General features: G+C 59.8%; 1 protein-coding gene across 6 annotated transcripts; it reads right to left on the bottom strand.

The window, feature by feature from the left end:
• CAMSAP3 (calmodulin regulated spectrin associated protein family member 3) lies at positions 793–17,172 on the bottom strand. 6 transcript variants are annotated; one of them, XM_018051160.1, is made up of 19 exons: positions 16,932–17,172; positions 9,963–10,216; positions 9,483–9,605; positions 9,299–9,394; positions 9,081–9,113; positions 8,149–8,196; positions 7,744–7,882; positions 6,785–6,924; positions 6,616–6,709; positions 6,468–6,522; positions 6,238–6,311; positions 5,866–5,935; positions 4,296–5,769; positions 2,903–3,042; positions 2,513–2,820; positions 2,089–2,188; positions 1,650–1,762; positions 1,451–1,569; positions 793–1,363 (listed from the first exon to the last, which is right to left on the bottom strand). In XM_018051160.1, the coding sequence occupies exons 1-19, from the start codon at positions 17,077–17,079 to the stop codon at positions 1,058–1,060; spliced, it is 3,834 nt and encodes a 1,277-aa protein (XP_017906649.1). In that variant the 5' UTR covers positions 17,080–17,172; the 3' UTR covers positions 793–1,057. The 6 variants fall into 6 exon arrangements, with proteins under 6 accessions (XP_017906649.1, XP_017906652.1, XP_017906651.1 ...); XM_018051163.1 differs by having other exon boundaries at positions 4,296–5,718; positions 16,932–17,162; XM_018051162.1 differs by lacking the exon at positions 8,149–8,196 and having other exon boundaries at positions 16,932–17,079.

The following is a 17,559-nucleotide window of genomic DNA, read 5'->3' as shown; positions in this document are numbered from 1 at the left end:
CAGCCAGGAGCCAGGCCTCGGCCCTGGGCCACGGCCAGGGCGTGGTCCTTAGTCCTAAGCTCTGGGAAGCCATTATCGGGCTCTAAGCTATTAAAGGATTTGAAGCATTCAGGGACTTAATCAGATTTGTGCCCTTAACAGGCCAGGCAGACTGCTGTGGGACCGGCTGGTGGCAGGAGGTGACTGGGGATGCAGTCATGGGGACAGAGAAGCGAGTGAGCAGGTAGGCCTTCAGGAAGCGACTGTGCAGGATCAGGTGACCCTGGGGAGGCTGAGGTTCCCCACTTGAGCTTGTGACATAGCTCCTCCACCTGAGACATCCGGGGGCCACGCCCAGGTGCAACCTCAGACCTGGAGCTCCGATGAGAGAAACAGGACCCCCTGGCCCAGAGGCAGTCTAGAAACGTAGGCAGGCGGCTGGGGGAGAGAAGATCAAATTTAGCAGTTGGCCAAGGACCAAATGGCAGGAGGGGCCGATAATAACAGCCAGGCTGAGGAGGAAAATGAAGCCAGTGGGGGTGGGGAGGGCTGGCCGGAAGCCCCAGGTGCCCAGGAGTTCAGCGAAGAGGCAGCTGGGAAGCGGCCACGGGGCCCTGGCAGGGGAGTCATGCCAGACCTTGGCAGGAGCTACACCAGAGCCATCGAAGGGGGCAGACAAGAGGCTGGAGCAGGATCAAGAGAGAACTGGGAGACAGGAAATGGTTGGCGAGTGTGGGAAACCCTCTCCTGCAGAGATGTCCCCAGCCCCCCAGCCAGCCTCGGGGAGATGCCAGTAGTCTCCAGTAGTCTCACTCTCTTTAAATTACTTTATTCAAGAAGGTGGGGAGGACAGACAGTTGGGGGGGACTGAGCTGAGCCCTGAGTCCCTGAACCTCCCAGCTCAGCCCCCACAGCAGGACGGGACAAAAATTAGGGGGTGGGGACTCCAGCCCCACCCAGACAAGGTCGGGGACAGACAGGACCCAGGAACACCGACTGTCTGTCCTCCGGGCTGGTCCCTGGAGGGGGCGGCAGTTGGAGTACACAGGGCCCGGCCTGCGGACCACCCAGGACGGGGCTATTTGGGGGTGCTGCTGCCCTTCTTGGGGGTGGTGGGCTTCTTGCTCTGCCAGAGGTGTCCCTGGATGGTGAAGGCATCCACGCTCATGGACATGGTCTTGGCGGGGATCTGCGTGAAGCGCTTGCGGTCTGAGTTGTACTTGTAGATGCCCTCGACCATGGCTGGTGTGACCGTGCGGGGGCCGTAGCCCGCCAGCCGTGACAGCTCCTCCGTTTCTGCGGACAGCGTGTACAGGGCCCGGAACTGGCAGCTCGAGTCGCGGAAGAGGATCAGGAAGTGGTTGGCCTTGCTCTTCTCGATCTCCTGGTGGGCAGCAGACACAGTTAGCCAGGCCACCAGAGAACCCCACCTGTCCCCGACCCCCCCCATAAAGCCCCGGCGAGGGCCTACCTCAAGAATGCGGTTCTTCTGTGGCTCATTCACCTTGCCTGCCAGGCAGCAGTGTGACAGGGCATTGTGGATGATGAACTTGTTGGACTTGGCACTCGGCTCCTTGTACAGCCGCGGACCTAGGGGGCAGGGCAGTGAGCAGGGACTGGTGGGGGCCGGTGCTCACCACGCCGCCACCCCCAAAAGTCCCACCACCTACCCGTATACTCAGGCACTGAGGCCGGGGAAGATGCGTTGCTGCCATTGTCCCACTCACGTTCACGGCTGCCGGGCAGGCGGCTCGGGGACATGAGGCCAGATGGAGATGGAGCCCTGCGGGGGGAGGTGGGATGGGGTGGGGGTGCAGTCAGTGGTGGATGAAATCAGTATGCAGTGAGACCCAGCAGGGGTGCGCCCAGGACACGGCAAAGCAGGATGTATCCACAGATTCTGTCTATGCTCCTAAGTCCCTACAGGGCCAGGGCCAGCCCTGGGCATGCTGAACATGAGAGCAGAAAGGCTCATCCTTGGGTTCTGTCTCAGGTATGTGACCTTTCATCTCTGGCGCCATATCACACTCCTAGGTGCACACACACACAGATGCACACTCCGAGAGGCCACCTGCCACATAAGCACCTGCACGTCCAGGCCAAACTCACCGAGACGTGGGCCTCTTCACGCCAAGGCTACCGGGGGCCTCGTTGGCCACCGTGGACAGAGACAGGGTGGACTGAGAGTAGATTTTGCTGAGCCGAGAGCCTGGGAGCAGAGGGTGCCAGGTCAGGCACGCCCTGCCAAGCCCCCTTACCTCCACGTATGCCCGGGGGCCCGACCTGGCCAGTGGGAGAAGGCATATGGGGGTCAACCCTGCCTAAGACCCTCACCCTACACTGACCGCCCCCCGTCCCCCGTAAGCCCGGCTGTAGGGAAGCAGTACCTGACCTGTTAAGCTGCGGAGAGAACTCTGGGCCAGTACCCTTTACCCTGCTGTGGCCCCCACATCCTTCTGGAAGCCTTGATCCCCCACACCGCAGCCCTGTGTGTATACCCCAAGCTGCCCCGCTTGCCCCCGGGGGGCCTCACCCAGCAGTCCACGGGCTGGGCTCCGAGCCAGGGCCGAGTCATCACAGCAACCAGAGCGTGGCCGAGGGGCCCTCCGACCGCCGCGGCCCGGCCCCCCACTCCCCGCTGCCCGGGGCCGCAGCACCTTATCAAGATCGTCCATCAACTTCAGCTGGGCCCGGCGTTCATACTCCAGCCGTGTGAACTCCCCCCGCCGGGGGCCCACCTCCTCCTCAGGGGGGGCCCGGGCAGCTGGGGCTGGGGTTGCAGCAGAGGCCGTAGGAGCTGTGGGTGCAGGGGGGCTGGGGGCCACCTCCTCCTGGGCCAGCCTACACACAGAGGAGATGAACACAGTCAGACAGGTGGCTGGGTTGCCGGGGGCAGAGGTCCTGGGGCTGAGCTCAGCCTCACCTCGAGGCCTCCTCCCTCCGCTGCTCCTTCTCGGCCTCCTGCCACTGTTTCCTCCGCCTCGCCTCCTCTGCTCGCCGCTGCTGCCGCTCCAGCAGGCTGGCCCGCTTCTGGGCCATCTCGTCCTCGGGCTTGTCTTCATCCTGGGGGCAGGCACCGAGTGTAGCTGGCTGTCCCTCCCCTGGTTCGGCTGGAGTCTGTCCTTTGACCCAGCCTGCCAGCCACTCGAATGTCCTTGAGTTTTTGTCATTGGTCTGAAGGCATTTGGTGGGTGCCTGCTGTGTGTGTGACCCCAGGCTGGGTTTTGGGCACACAAAGGCCTCAACCCAGCTAGGACACAACACTGGTGAGCACACTGATGGGGCAGGATCTATCCTAGTCTGGAGATAGCAGGAGAGGCTTCCTGGAGGAAGCAGCCTAGGAGAATGAGGTGGATTGAACTGGGTGGGGTTGAGTGGTGAGGAGTGCATTCTGGGGAGGGAAGAGGAAGTGCAAAGGCCCTGAGACCAGAGAAGGTTGAGCAGGTGTGGAGCAGGGAGGCCAGTTTATTCTAGGAGCAAAGGGGAGCCACAGGAGGGTTTTAAATAGGGGAATGGGTGTTAGTCACTCAGCTGTGCCCGACTCTGCAACCCCATGGACTACAGCCTGCCAGGATCCTCTGTCCGTGGAATTCTCCAGACAAGAATATTGTAATGGGTTGCCATTCCCTTCTCCAGGGGATCTTCCCGACCCAGGGATCGAACTCCAGTCTCCTGCATTGCAGGCAGATTCTTTACTGTCTGAGCCACTGGGGAAGACCACAGACAGGGGAGTGACAAGGTCCAATTTACATTTTAAATAAATGCTAACTGCTCACTTCACAGTGGCCAGGGATTGGTGTGTGGTGAGGGGTGGGCAGTGGAGACCAATCAGGACGAGACTGCTGGTGTCCAAGTAAGAGGTGCGGGCCCAGGCTGGGGATGCCAACAGGAAGAAGAGTGAGTGGATATGGAAGAATCAAAAGAATTAGTAGGGCCATGCTGGGAGTGGGGAGGAGAGAACAGGAGGGAGGGGATGCTGTGGAAGACGCCAGCCTCATCTGTCTGTCTACCTGTTCCTGTTCATCTGTCCATAACCCACCCACCCATCCATCTACTGGGCCACCCCTGTCCATCTGTCTACCACTTACTTTCTGTTCACCCACTACCCACCCCATCTACATGTCCATCTGACCGCAGCTTGTAGGTCTGCCTGCTCCCACCTGGCTAACCATCTATCTGTCTCTGTTCCCCTACCAGCTCTGTTTGATCATACACTGAGAAAGCCCCATCCATGTGACCACCTGTCCACCTGCCTGTCTGGTCATCCATCCATTCGCCCACCTGCCCCGCCCACCCCCCCCCGCTCAGGTGCTTACCTTATAGAAGAAGCCCAGTCCGGTGCGGGGCTCTCCCTCTGAAGACGCTTCCTCCTCTAAGGAGTCCTCAGCCCCAGGGGGGCTCCCATCTCCCTCGTCCTCAGCCGCTGGCTCCTCCAAGCTGCTCAGTGGGATCTCGATGAGGCCAGGCCGTGCTGCAGGCTCCTCAGGGGGCGGCCCCTCAGCCAGGAGGATGGAGGAGCGCGTCTGCACCGGCACCTGGCTCGGCGAGAACTTGCGCAGGTGGGGAAGGCTGTCCACGTCGTGTGGGGGAGTGAGCACCCTGGTCAGGGGTGCCAGCCGCAGCTCTGCTGGCCGCGCGTGTTTGGGGCTGCGGGGTGTGGGGCTGGGGCCGGGGCTGGGGCCCGGCCCGTGGCTGCGCCGGGCAGCTGGGGTGCGCCGGGCGGGGCTGGGGGATGCAGCTTTGGGGCCCGTTGTGGGACCAGGGATGACCCACGCGGCGGCAGCAGGAGTAGGGGCAGCCGCGGAGGGCTCGGGTGGGGCCAGGAGCCGCTGCTGCTGGTCTGTGAGCCTCTGCATGTCCCGTTGCAGAGAGTTCAGCGCTGCACTCAGCTTGCTCACTGCCCGGTTATAGTCCCCCAGTCCTTCGGGGGGCACCGGGCCCAGTTCTGGTGAGAAGGTCACCGCCTTTGGCCGTGGGGACGGCTCACCCTGGCCCTCACCCGCTGGCCGCTCCCCGCCAGGGGCCGGGCCTAGCTCTGCCTCCGCTTCCCCACCGGCCTCCCGGGGCTGCACCTGCAGGAAAGCATTCTTGCCCAGTCGCTGGCGGTGCTTGGCAAAGATGGCCTCAATCCGTCGCTTCTGGGCCTCAATGGCCCGGCGTTTCTCCTCTAGCCGGGCTCCAAGCTCACTCATCTCCGAGCTCAGGGCCTCCGGTGCCCCTGGGGTAGCCACCGGGGACCCAGCCTCGACCTCAGCCTTCACCAGCTGCTTCTTGCGTTCAGCAAAGCTGGTCATCTTCACTTCAGAGTTGCTGGCTGCTGGGGACGAAGTTGCCACCTTTGGGGAGCCCTCAGGCAGGGCTGGTGGTTTTGATACCTCCCCAGCTGGGCAGGGAGCCGGTTTTGAGGGGCCCTCGGGGTGGGGCAAGTAGGCAGGTACTTTGGTGGGCCCCTCAGGCAGTGGTTTTGAGGTGCCCTCTGGTGGGTAGGGGGAAGCCAGCGGCAGTTTGGAGGACCCCTCGGGGGAGTGGAGGTAGAAGCTGCCATCGGCAGCCCCGTCTGGCAGCAGCCGGGGCTCGGCACTGTGGATGATCTGCAGGGCCTCCTCGATGGTAGGCAGGTCGCCAGTCTCCGGGGGTGGCTGTGCGGGGGTCCGGGCTGGCACAGGGCGCTGGGGACCCAGGCTGTCTGAGCTGACGGAGCGCAGTAGGACGGGGTCTCCCATGACAACATCCACGTCGCTGTCCAGGCCAAAGGGGGTGCTGAACGACACAGCCTGGGAAAGGGGACGGCTGGGCGGCCGGAGGGAAGGGTCAGCCCCTGGGACAGGTCCAGGCCCCACTCTGGCCCCTCTAACTCCACTGCCCGGGCCCTTTCGATGTGCTCACCTGAGCTGACGGTTCCAGGCTTTGCCGAGGGCCTCCATGTGGGACATGGACGGGGAGGACTTCAGCGAGCCTGGGGAGGGGTGATGAGTGGTCATTCTGGGGTCACTGGGGACCCTGGGTGGGGTGAGCCATGGGGTGTCAGTGGGTGAGTCACTGATGGGCCACGTGGTGTCACTAGAGGGTCCTTGTGAGCCCCTGGGGAGGTCACTGTGGGGGCCAGTGAATGTCACCAAGGAAGTCATTCAGGTACCAGACAGACCCAATGGAGGGGTCACAAGGTGCCCACATGAGGTCAGCAGGGGCAGTCTTGGGGTGGGGGTGGGGGTGGGGGGGGGGGCGGATCTCCAGTGACAAGCCCTCCCCTGCCCTCACCTGTGGATCCTCGGAGTGGGGACTGGGGGCCCCCAGGTGACAGGAGTGGATGGCGGAAATTGAAGACAGGAGAGCTGCCAAGACAGGTGTGTCAGCCAAGGTCCCCCCCCCCTCCCCACCCCCCCCCGGGAGTGGAGACCAGAGTGCCCCGCCACGCCTCCCCTCTAGCTGACCCAGTCAGAGGAGGAACCTGTCGTGGCTGGGAAGCCTCCACCTGCCAGGGGACGTACCTGCTGCCGCTGTTGTTCTGGGGAGTAGAGGCCTCTGTGGCCTGGGGGGAGGCGGCTGCACACGGAGCAGAGGGTCAGGCGGGGCTTGGTCTTCTCCCCACCATCCCCCTCCGCCCCACCCCACCCCAGGCCCAGGGCCAGGCCTTACCGTGACCATCAGGCAGATCCTTGACCTGCACGAAGTCGGGCTTCAGCACCTCGAAGCACGTGAACAACTCAGCCAGCAGCACCATCAGGTTGACCTGGAGGCGACAGGCAGGGTCAGCCACCTGGACCCACAGCCCCGGATGCCCATGAGGCCCACGAGGTGGCCTTACCTTGAGGGGCGGTGGGACATAGAGAAGGTCCTCCAAGGACAGCGGGCAACCCCGAGGGAGGCGGGAGGCACAAAAGTCCTGCACCAGCTGGAGGTTGTACAGGCTGTCTGCCACAGACATGGGGTCCTTGAGGCACACCTCTGTAGAGACAGGATGCCTGGGTCCCTGGCTCTCCGGGAAGGAGGACAGGGTCCCAGCACACAATATACACGGACACCTTCGACTGATGAGCTGAGCCGGGCCCCCTTCATAAGGTGGGTGTCATGACAAGCTGTCTGTCCCTCAGGTCTTTGCATCTACTGTCCTCACCGCCTGGAATGCTAGTCCCCCTAGAACTCAACTCAAATGGCTTCTGACTACCCAGCACCTAACAAAGTACCTAACATCCAGAACATTCCTCGAGATGAACTTATGGTTCATTCTCTCTCAACTAGGATGTGAGCCGCCTGAGGCCAGGGGCAGGTCCATATTGTTTTGGTTGGATCTCTTGGTGCCTACAACAGGATCTGGCACACGGTCTGTACTCTACTCATATTTGCTGCAGGACTGAATTACGGAATCAAACAGTACGGCTCAGATGGGAAAGAATCTTCTTGCAATGCAGGAGACCTGGGTTCGATCCCTGGGTTGGCAAGATCCCCAGGAGGAGGGCATGACAACCCACTCCAGTATTCTTGCCTGGAGAATCCCATGGGCAGAGGAGCCTGGCGGGCTGCAGTGGGGTTACAAAGTGTCAAACACGACTGAGCAGCTAACACACACTGAATTACAGGCAGCACAGAGAGGTTTAGACACTCGGGCAAGGTCACACAGCTCATTAATAGAAGAGAGAGGTTCAAACTCAGGTCCGCCAATCCTGGGAGCTACACTTAAACTCTCTGCGATACTCTGGAGACAGGAGCCAAGGCCTGGGCGCCAGGCTCGTTGGGACAGGATCTGGCTCAGACCCGTTCACTCACCCTCAAGCCGCAAGAGCTGGGGGCAGTAGCAGTGGATTGTGGCAGCCAGCGCAGCCCCACTTGCCAGGTCCTGGAGGCTGGTCACCGTCGGAAAGCAGGGGGCACGTCGGGCCACCGCGCGGTCCTTGCGATATCGAATCTGCGGGTGGGAGCCGTGTCAGGTCAGAGGTCGGGCTGGCCTCCAAGTCAGCGGTCATGCAAGCTGTGTGGGGAGGCCTGGGGTTTCTACCACGAAGGGGCGTGAAGCCAGGGGGCGTCCCAGAGCCAGAGTGGGAGGGGGGCCAGCCTAGAGCAGGGTGGGGAAGGGCAGCAGCAAGAGGCAGAGGAGGTGTCTGAGAGCAGCCAGGCCAGCAGCGGGGGCTGGGGGCAGGGACTCCTGAGACCCTGGGGTGGGGGATACATTACCATGGGGGGTTTGCTCCCCGACTCCTTCAAACAGAAGGCAATTGCGTGCTGGGGGGGAGAGGAGCAGCCGTCAGCAGGGCGGGAGGGGTGCTGACTTGCTGGGCCCCCAAGCACACCTCTGGGATGGGGGACGGCCCTGACCCCTGTCCTGAGCCCTGGCCGTCCAACTCCCTGGCTGTGCTCTGGCCGGCTTTGGGGACCCCAGCACCTCCCAGCATGGAGGGACCCAACAGAGCAGCCTCTCATGCAGGAAGTCCTCCCCCACCCACTCAAAAGACCCAGGCCCCGGCTGGGGAGGGGATGCAGAGGAAGCAGGTAGGCAGGAGAGGAGCCCCCGACCCAGGCCCTAGGGTGGGGGGAAGGAGGAGGCCCTGAAGTGAGCAAAGGCAGGGGCTTCAGCCCAAAGCACCCCCACCCTCACCCCACTTGCAGTGGTCAGTTTCCCCTTGTTGCACTTCAGGGATGGACACCCCAGTGCCTCCAGAGCTGGGAGCAGGGAGCTGTCCTTAGGGAAGCTGGAGGCTCAGTTAGGAAGGTTCCTCTCCCCTCTTTTGGGTCTGATGATCTTCCTCTTGGCCAGAGGGGTCTTCTCCCTGTGCCCTGCCTGCTGGGGTCAGGATCCATGGGTCTGATGGGTTGGGGTCCTCCCTTCAGAAGCCCCAGAGGTCTCCCCACCTCGGCTCAGGTGGACAAGCCTCTGGATTACTGGGAGGGGAGTCATGTACCAGGGGAGAAGTAAGAGCAGAGATGACCCTCTTGCCTTGGTTCCCCAAATGGCTTCCCTCTGTCCCCCAGAGCTGGGTCCCACTTCCTTTGCTCATAACTGGGAGCAGGGGAGAATAGGAGAGGGAGCGGGACAGGCAGGCAGAAAGAGACACACAGACAGCGACAAGCGGGGCAGGCAGACAGGGCAGAGAGACAGCCCCACTTACAGGAACCAGCTTCCAGTACCAGCGTGTGGGGCACTGATGCCAGAGAGGCAGAGAGGAGAGTGTGGCAGGAGTGGGCAGAGGCAAGGGGGCAGAGAGAAAGAGAGAGTCACTTCCGGCCCCCGCAAGAGCAGGAATGGCCTCGAGGCACAGCCCCGACCTACCCATCCAGCCCTCAAAGATCCGCCCCTCCATCCTTCCATCCATCACCCCAGCCTCACCGAAGGCTGCGCTGGGGCCACCCCATCTGCAGGGGCCGCCGGAGATGCTCTCTGGGCAGCTTCCTGCTCCGTCTTCTCCTGCAGCCGCCGGATGGTCTGCGGAGCAGGGAGAGGTTAGCACTCCAGTCACTGGACCAGTCCTGGCCACCTCCCGCACCCCCATCTTGGCCCAGCCCCCACCTACCGTGTCTACCCAGAAAAGGAGCTTGTGCTCCAAGCTGGCTAGGGCCAAGGGACCAGGCAGTGTCTTTGTCCACTCGAAGGCGAAGGCAACCATGAGGGCATCAATGACAGCTAGGTGGGCTCCCTGTGGGGGCAAGGGCTGAAGGGTGAGCCCAGAGCGCAGGTTGGAAGCCTCCAAGGGAAAAGAAACAGGAAAAGCCTGGAGGCAGGAGGGGCTTACAGTGGGACGGGCTTGGGAAGCAGGCCAAGCTTGAAAGGGAAAGTTAAAGTCGCTCAGTGTCTAACTCTTTGCGACCTCACGGACTATACAGCCCATGGAATTCTCCAGGCCAGAATACTTGGAGGTCACAAAGTAGGGCCTTAGCGATCTGGCGTCCAGAGTAGCGCCTTTTTGGGAGGTGCCTGACTTGGTAGGAGGAGCCAGGCCTGATGGGCGGAGCCTTGGTGGGGGAGGGACCTTGTTTGGTGGGGCGGGGCCTACCATGAGGATAGGCTGGTGCCTCAGGTCGGCCTCCTGCACCGGGCGCTCGGGCAGCGCGGGCACTGTGCCCCTCCGTGCCAGCAGTGCCAGAAGCGCAGAGGGGTTAGGGGGTGCTTCGAGCTGAGGCAGCGCCTGGCGCCAGGCCCGGCAGTACAGCTCAGCCGAGAGCAGCAGCCTTGTCACCGGGGGCTTCACGTGCTCCTGGGCGTACTGATCCGTGTAGAAGGGCTCCCACAGCTCCGAGGGCACATGCTCTGCGGGGGCGGAGTGGAGGTAATGGCAGGGTCAGGGCCACGGGGCACAAACCCCCATACTTGCAACCCCATGGACTATGTAGCCTACCAGGCGCCTCTGTCCATGGAATTCTCCAGGTAAGAATACTGAAGTGGGTAGCCATTCCCTTCTCCAGGACCCAGGGATCAACCCAGGGATCGAACCCGGAACTCCAGCATTGCAGGCCGATTCTTTCCTGTCTGAGCCACCAGGGAAGCCCTTACATACAATTACTACTGCCAAGTCTCTTCAGTCGTGTCCGACTCTGTGCAACCCCATAGACGGCACCCCACCAGGCTCCCCCGTCCCTGGGATTCTCAAGGCAAGAACGCTGGAGTGGGTTGCCATTGCCTTCTCCAATGTATTAAAGTGAAAAGCGAAAGTGAAGTCGCTCTGTCGTGTCTGACCCTCAGCGACCCCATGGACTGCAGCCTTCCAGGCTCCTCCATCCATGGGATTTTCCAGGCAAGAGTACTGGAGTGGGGTGCCTTCTCCATTACATACAATTACATGGCCCCAATTAAAGCAGGGGGTGGGTGGGATGTGGGTTGGGGCAGGTCTGTACCAAGAAGGATGGCACCAAGATGGGAGAATAGGGGAGCTGGGCTAAGACGAGAGGCGCAAATGTGGAGGAGTTTCCCAGAGGAAGAGATGCCGGTGTTTCTGGCAGGGAGATCTGCATACAAAGGAGAGACGGTGGGACGGAGCACCATGCCTAGAGGAGATGGCGGGCACTTGGACCCAGAGTGGAACTGGAGGTCAGATAGGCGGGGTCTTGAAGCCACGCCTCTTGCCCTCACCTAAGAGCAGCAGTGACTAGAAGGGTTAATGGGCCTTCCCGGTGCTTCCCCTTACAGCAACCCTAGGAAGAGGCAGCCTGGACACGCGTGGTAACTCCACTTTATAGATGAGGAAACCTAGGCACCAAGGCCCCACAGCTCATCAAGGCTGGGACTTCGCTGGTGGGCCAGTAGCTAAGACTCTGCACTCCCCTGGTTAGGGAACTAGATCCCACATGCCGCAACAATAGCCAAACAAATAAATATTTAGGAAAAATAAAAAAAGGTTGGGACTGGGATTCAAACCCAAGTCTCAAGGAGACTACACCCTTAGAGTGGAGGCTGGACGTGGGATGAGCTGTGGAGCAGGGGGCTGGCTGGAGGGGCATAGAATGGAGGAGGGGACAGACTGCAAACACATTGAGAGGGGTGAACGGCCTGAACTTGGTGACTGAAGGGAGGGGGTGGGGGGAAGAGAGGTACCCAGAGCCCTATCTGGATGGGGAAGACAGGCGGGAGAAAGAGGGTGTTGGCTGAGATGGGGGTACAGGAGGGCCTGGGACTTAGAGGCAGCCAGGGAAACTCTGAAAGAGAGGGACAAGGTAAGACGAGGAGGCTTGAGGAAGCCCTGGGGGAGGGGGGCAGTAGCAGAACCCCAACCAAGTAGAACCCAAGGGTGAGGAGGAGAAAAATCAGAGCCACTAGGAAGGACTTGGGAGGTAGAGAAGGAGGATCCAACCCTCCTGGGCCTGCCCTCCTGGGCCTTCCAGGGAGCCCCAAGTCTTATCCCAGTCAGAGCTGCTGCTCTGTACACTTCGGTTCTGCCTGTGTTGGAAGAATGTGAGGAGGCGGGATTGTACTGTTTAGAAACATGTGTTTAGAAACATTTGAACGTGATATACCAGGCCTTCCTCAGGTGCCTGAATTCACAGCAGTGCTCCCCCGGGGTCCCGGCCCTCAGCTACCCTCAGCTACAAGGACCCAGGCACCCTTGCCTTCAACCCCTCCCTGGCCCCCCTGATCTTTCCCCACCCCTTAAACTCACACTTGACCTTCTTCCCACTTAATACCTAAACCTTGCAAAGAGTTGGGCCATCTCCCTGACCCTTGAAGGGAAAGTTCCCCAGAGCGAGAGATTATATTATGTGAAGTCAGACAGAGAAACACAAATATCAAACCCCATCGCTTGGAATATGTGAAATATTCCATATGTGGAATCTAAAAAAATGATACAAAGGGGCTTATTTATAAAACAAGACTTACAGACACAGAAAACAAACTTAGGGTTACTAAAGGGGAAGTGGGGAGCGATTAATTAGGAATCTAGGATTAACATATACGTAGTACTATGAACTAGATAACCAACTAGGACCAATGCAGAGCACAGAAAACTATACTCAGTATCTTGTAACAAGCTATACTGAAAAAGAATCTGAAAATGAATGTGTGTGTGTGTGTTCAGTCGTTCAGTCATGTCCAGCTCTTTGCAACCCCATGGACTGTAGCTCGTCAGCTCCTTTGTCCATGGAATTTTCAAGGCAAGAATCCTGGAGCAGGTTGCCATTTCCTACTCCAGGGGATCTTTCCGACCCAGGGATTGAACTCATGTCTTTGCATATCCCTCACTGACAGGTGGATTCTTTACCACTTTGCCACCTGGGAAGCCTATATATGTATGTATAACTGAGTCACTTTGTTGTTCATGTGAAACTATAACACAACATTGTAACTATACTCCAATTAAAAAAAAAGAAAAAAGAGTTCTCCAGGTTCTCTTTCCTTCCACCCTACTCCCGATCCAACCCCTCCCCATCCTCCCCATCCGTTCCTTCCCTTGTAGCTCCCAGCCTTCCCAAGGCCAGCAGTGGCCTTCCAACACCCACTATCTTGCCTGGGCTCTCTGCCGAGCACCTCCTTCTTTGGGAAGTCTTCCTCCCTCTGGTGTCTCCCAACATCCTATCTCTTTTCTCTTTCTCCCACCACTCAAGCCTGGCTGCCTGCCTCCATGCCTTTTCATTGCTGGGCTCCTGATAGCTCTGTCTGAGCAGCCCTGTCAATGGACATGCTCTCCCCACCTCCTTCCCACCGCAATGATGGCTTCCATAGTCATCTGAGCACTGCCCCCTGCTGCAGCCCAGGCATTGCCCCTAATCCTTAGCATCTTTCTCCTTCTCTCTTCCCATCACAGTGAGAGAACACCATCCCTCCTTATCTCTCCCCACCTCCAGCATCCAGCTGCGACTCACTGGGCTGCAGCTCTGCCTGAAGCCAAACCTTCCTCCCTCCCTCTCTAGCTCCAGGTTTATTTCCTGCTCTCATCAGCAAAATGAAACAAGTTTCTTTCCTGCAGGACATGTCAGGGCCTTGAAGATGACAACTTGAGCTGGAGCTATGGATGGCTACTGTTTACTAAGGGGCTTCCGAGGTCAGGGGCTTCCCAGGTGGTGCGGTGGTACAGAATTCACGTGCTAATGCAGAAGACACAAGAGATGTGGGTTTGATCCCTGGGAGGGGAAAATCCCCTGGAGGAGGGCATGGCAACCCACTCCAGTATTCTTGTCTGGGAAATCCCAGGGACAGAAGACCTGGTGGGCAACAGTCCATAGGGCTGCAAAGAGTCGGACACAACCAAGCACTCACAATGTTTATCAAGTACTTAGGTTATACTAGTGTGTCTTTGCCGAGGCACAGCTGGGATTTGTGATGATGTGTGTTTAGAGGGGCTCTAGGTGTGGGGAATTGGGGCAGGGAATGCTGTTCTGGGGCATTGTAAAATGTTTAGCAGGCTTCCTGGTCTCTCCTGAGAGCTGACAAGAGCACTGTCATCTCTAATAGTGACAACCAAAGATATTCCCAAACACGGCCCCTAAGTGACAAACTCATCCTCGGCTGAGAACTGCGGCTCTGTGCTATTTTTATTGGCTCTACGCTATGTTTATCGGAGCACTTAATACTGTCCAACAGGAATAGAATACGAGCCACACAAGAAGTTTAAATTTTTCGATTGCACCGTTTAAAAAGCAGCAAGGAGTAACAAGACCTTATAATATATCTCACCCTATATATATATATTGGTAATATATATCTTAGTAACATATCTCACCATATATATATCCAAAATATTATTTCAACATGTCAACATAAAAACATTATTAATGAGATGTTCACATTTTTTTTTTCTCTCACAAGTCAGATCAGCCACATGTTGCTCTTGAGAGTCCCTTGGACTGCAAGGAGATCAAACCAGTCAGTCCTAAAGGAAATCAACCCTGAATATTTATGGGAAGGACTGATGCTGAAGCTGATGGCAAACACACTACAGCCAGCCTTTGGGCCGCCCTCCCGTGTGCATCTGCTCATGGCATTCTTCTTCTTTTTTTAATTGGAGGATAACTGCTCTACGATGTATTGGTTTCTGCCATACACCGTGAATCAGCCATAAGTATCCATATATCCCCTCCCTCTTGAGCCTCCTCACACCCCCCTTGCTCATGGAATTCTTATGAAACTTATCCATGGTACAGGTGGGAAAACATAGACCCAGACTTGGCCAAGATCAAAGAGCTAGTAGAGGGTGGAGCCGACAGGACCCTAGCTCCCTAGAGCATCACAGGGAAGTTCTGGCGGCCTGAGGGACTGCACGTAGTGTTTCCTGAACTTGTGTAAAGATGGCACCCTTCCTTATCTTATCTCTGAGCTCACTGTGGAGCCCACTAGCCTGCATTCCTGCCCAACCTCCTCAGGCCTGTGCCCTGAGCCACCAGAAAGACCCCTTCCCCCTAGCCATTTTTCCCCAGAGGGGCAACTGCATAGCTGATCTCATCTTGTCAGTCCCCAAACACCTTCCCCGGCTCCCCAGGGCCCTTAGATCCCCACATGTGGCCTCAGAGGACCTCTCCAATGGCACCAGACTCCCTCATCATCCCCAGCCACTCCTGGGCACAGCACAGAGAACTCCCTGTGGGTCTCCTCCCCCTAGAAAACTCCTACACACCCTTCAAGGTCCAAATGCTCCCTCCTCTAGTGAGCTGTCTGTCCTTTCTACCCCCTTCCCTGGAAGACTTCTAGGATTTCCTCCCCCAGCCCCTCTGCAGGGCTGGCAGCCCTCTTCAACACTGCTTGGACATCACTGGCTTTATCACCAGAAGAAGCAACCGTCTGGTTTCAGGGCCCATCATCCTCTCTCCAGAGTTCATCCCCATCTTTTCTGTCCTGAGAGCCCAGCACTGGCCTGGCACCCAACAGGCATCAGTAAAGAGTTCCAGAGTTCATGGATCAAGCAGGGCTCTGCTCACCACTTCCTGCTTAGAGCCTGGCGTCCCCCCTTCCTAAGTCCCCCTCTGTTCAGAGAACATGGGTGAGGGGACAGACTGAACTTGACCCTCCGGGACCATATCACACAATTTGGTGGAGCTGAGTCAGTGAAAACAGAACCGGGTGAGTCAGGGCATCCTCCCAGAGACCTAACTTTTCTTTCTGCAAAATGGAATAGTAATTTCTCTTTGGTCCCCTGGCCAGAGGACAAATAATATTATCTTTAATAAAAATACCACCGGTCATGGCAGCAGAAACAGCGACATCCACTTAGCGTGTACAGTGGGGCCAGACACAGAAGAATCCCATGGTCTGTCTGTCTCACCTTGTGAAAGATGGAACTGGGACCCCACTCACCCCAGCACTGCCCTGGGGCTTAGTGGACAATTGTGAAGTGGATAACAAAGTGAATACATGCTTTCTTTTACAGAGGACTCAACAGAAGCTTAGAGAATTGGGTTAATTCGGCCACATTCTAGGGGAGCGTGGCACTCAACCCAGCTGATTCCCAAAGCTGAGTCCTCTGTGGCCTCCTAACTTGGGATGCCGGGGACTGGGGCAGGCTGGGCTCTCTCCCTGCCAATCCTTCCTCTCTTCCTCAAGCAGGTATTTGGGGGTGGGTGGGCCCTAGAGTGGGCCCTGCCTGGGAGACTGCAGGGAAAGAGACTGGGAGAAAAAGGCAGGCTCAGGCAGAACCAGGAGACAGACGGACAGCTGTCACCAAGACCCACACCCAGAACAGGTTGATCTGGGAAGGCCACTGAAGGGGGGATGGGCTGCGCTCAGCTGGTGCCAACACCAGTGGGCAGGACCCGTAGGCGGGCAGGGCGTCCCCCCAGAAGGCCCAGACCTTAATTAACTCCTCTTCCCCATGGCCAGGCCCTGACTCCTGGCTCTGGCATAAGGCCATGACTGAAACTGCCTTGGGCCTCAAATCCTAGGGATGTACCCGCATCCTCCTCCCCCATGGGGTGGCCCGAGGTCTCCACCATGTGGGTCTTGGGGAGGAAGTGGGACAAGGCCCCACACCTGGGCCCCCACTCCCGGCGATCATGGATAAGCCATTTCCCTTCTGCCGGGCTCGCCCGCCTCCTGAGTAAAATGGGGCAATAAGTCACAGCTGCCAGCCGCCGGCCGGGGCCATGCAGGCGAGAGAGGGGCTTCCTGGAGCTCCCTTCGCCGCCCGCAGCGCAGGCAGGGCCGACGCGGGGTGTGTGTGTCCGGCCTGGACAGGGGCGGGGGTCCTCGCGGGCGCGTGATACGAGGGTGTAAAGGGTGGGGGGAGGACGTGCCAGAGGCGAGGCTCGCCCTGGGGACCCCACTCGGCCCACAGACCCTGCCCGGCTCACCTGGGGACCCGGACGCCCCGGTCGTGGCGCGGAGCTGGGCAGCCGGCCCCACCCCCACCGCGCTCCCGCAGCGGCGCGGGCAAAGTCCACCGCCCGGGCCGAGCAGGAAGCCCAGAGGCCCGGCGCCGAGGGGCCCAGGCCCGGGGACCCCCCCGCCCCCGGCGGCCGGCGCTATTGTTCCCACGGCCCCGGCCTCCCCAGCGCGGCGCCCCGCCCCCCACACCTGCCGCCCCCTCTTCCCCTGGCCCCGGTACCTGCGCCCCCGAACGCGGCCCGCAGCACCCACGCCAGGCTGGCCGCCGCCTTGGCCCGCGAGAAATCGTACTGGTCCAGCGACTTGATCTCGGGCACCAGGAAGGTCCTCCGCAGCGGCCCGGGCCCCGGGGGCGCCGCCTCCACCATGGCGGCGCGGGGGCTGCGGGCACCGGCTCCGCGCTCGCTCGGGCTGGGCTTCGCCGCGCTCGCACCCGGGCCGGGCCCGCGGCCGCCACCACAGCCGCCGCCGCCACCACCACCACCGCAGGCGAGCCAGGTGCGGCCGCTCGCGCTCGCGACGCTGCGTCGGCCCCGCCCCGGGGCGGAGCCCAGGTGCGCCCCGCCCCCGGCCCTGGCCCCCTACCCGGTCCCCTCGCCTGACCCGGTCCCCTCGCCTCGCCCGGTCCCCTCGCCTCGCCCGGCCCCTCGCCGCCGCAGGGTGGGGCGGGCCCAGACTGCGGTGGCGGCGGGGGAGGCTGCGGAGGAGTGTCTGTGTGTGCGCGCCCGCGCGCGCTTGTCTGTGTGCGCGCCCTGGGGAGGATGAGGGACCCTCGGCTTGCGGCGTGGGAGCAGGCACAAGTGTTGTTCCCTTAGATAAGGATGTGAGCTTGTCATTCCGGCCCTGGA

Source organism: Capra hircus, chromosome 7 (genome assembly GCF_001704415.2).
Source record: "Capra hircus breed San Clemente chromosome 7, ASM170441v1, whole genome shotgun sequence".
NCBI lineage: Eukaryota > Metazoa > Chordata > Mammalia > Artiodactyla > Bovidae > Capra > Capra hircus.
The sequence above is the reverse complement of the archived record's forward strand: the minus strand, read 5'-3'. Positions and strand labels throughout refer to the sequence as shown.

Excerpts from the sequence above, each read along its gene's own strand:
- CAMSAP3 (XM_018051160.1), bottom strand. The coding sequence starts at position 17,079 with ATGGTGGAGGCGGCGCCCCCGGGGCCCGGGCCGCTGCGGAGGACCTTC. Across the intron at positions 9,114-9,298 it reads TGGCCCCAGCGCAGCCTTCG|TGCCCCACACGCTGGTACTG; the intron begins GTGAGGCTGGGG and ends CTCTGGCATCAG. Across the intron at positions 8,197-9,080 it reads GGTACTGGAAGCTGGTTCCT|CACGCAATTGCCTTCTGTTT; the intron begins GTAAGTGGGGCT and ends TCTCCCCCCCAG.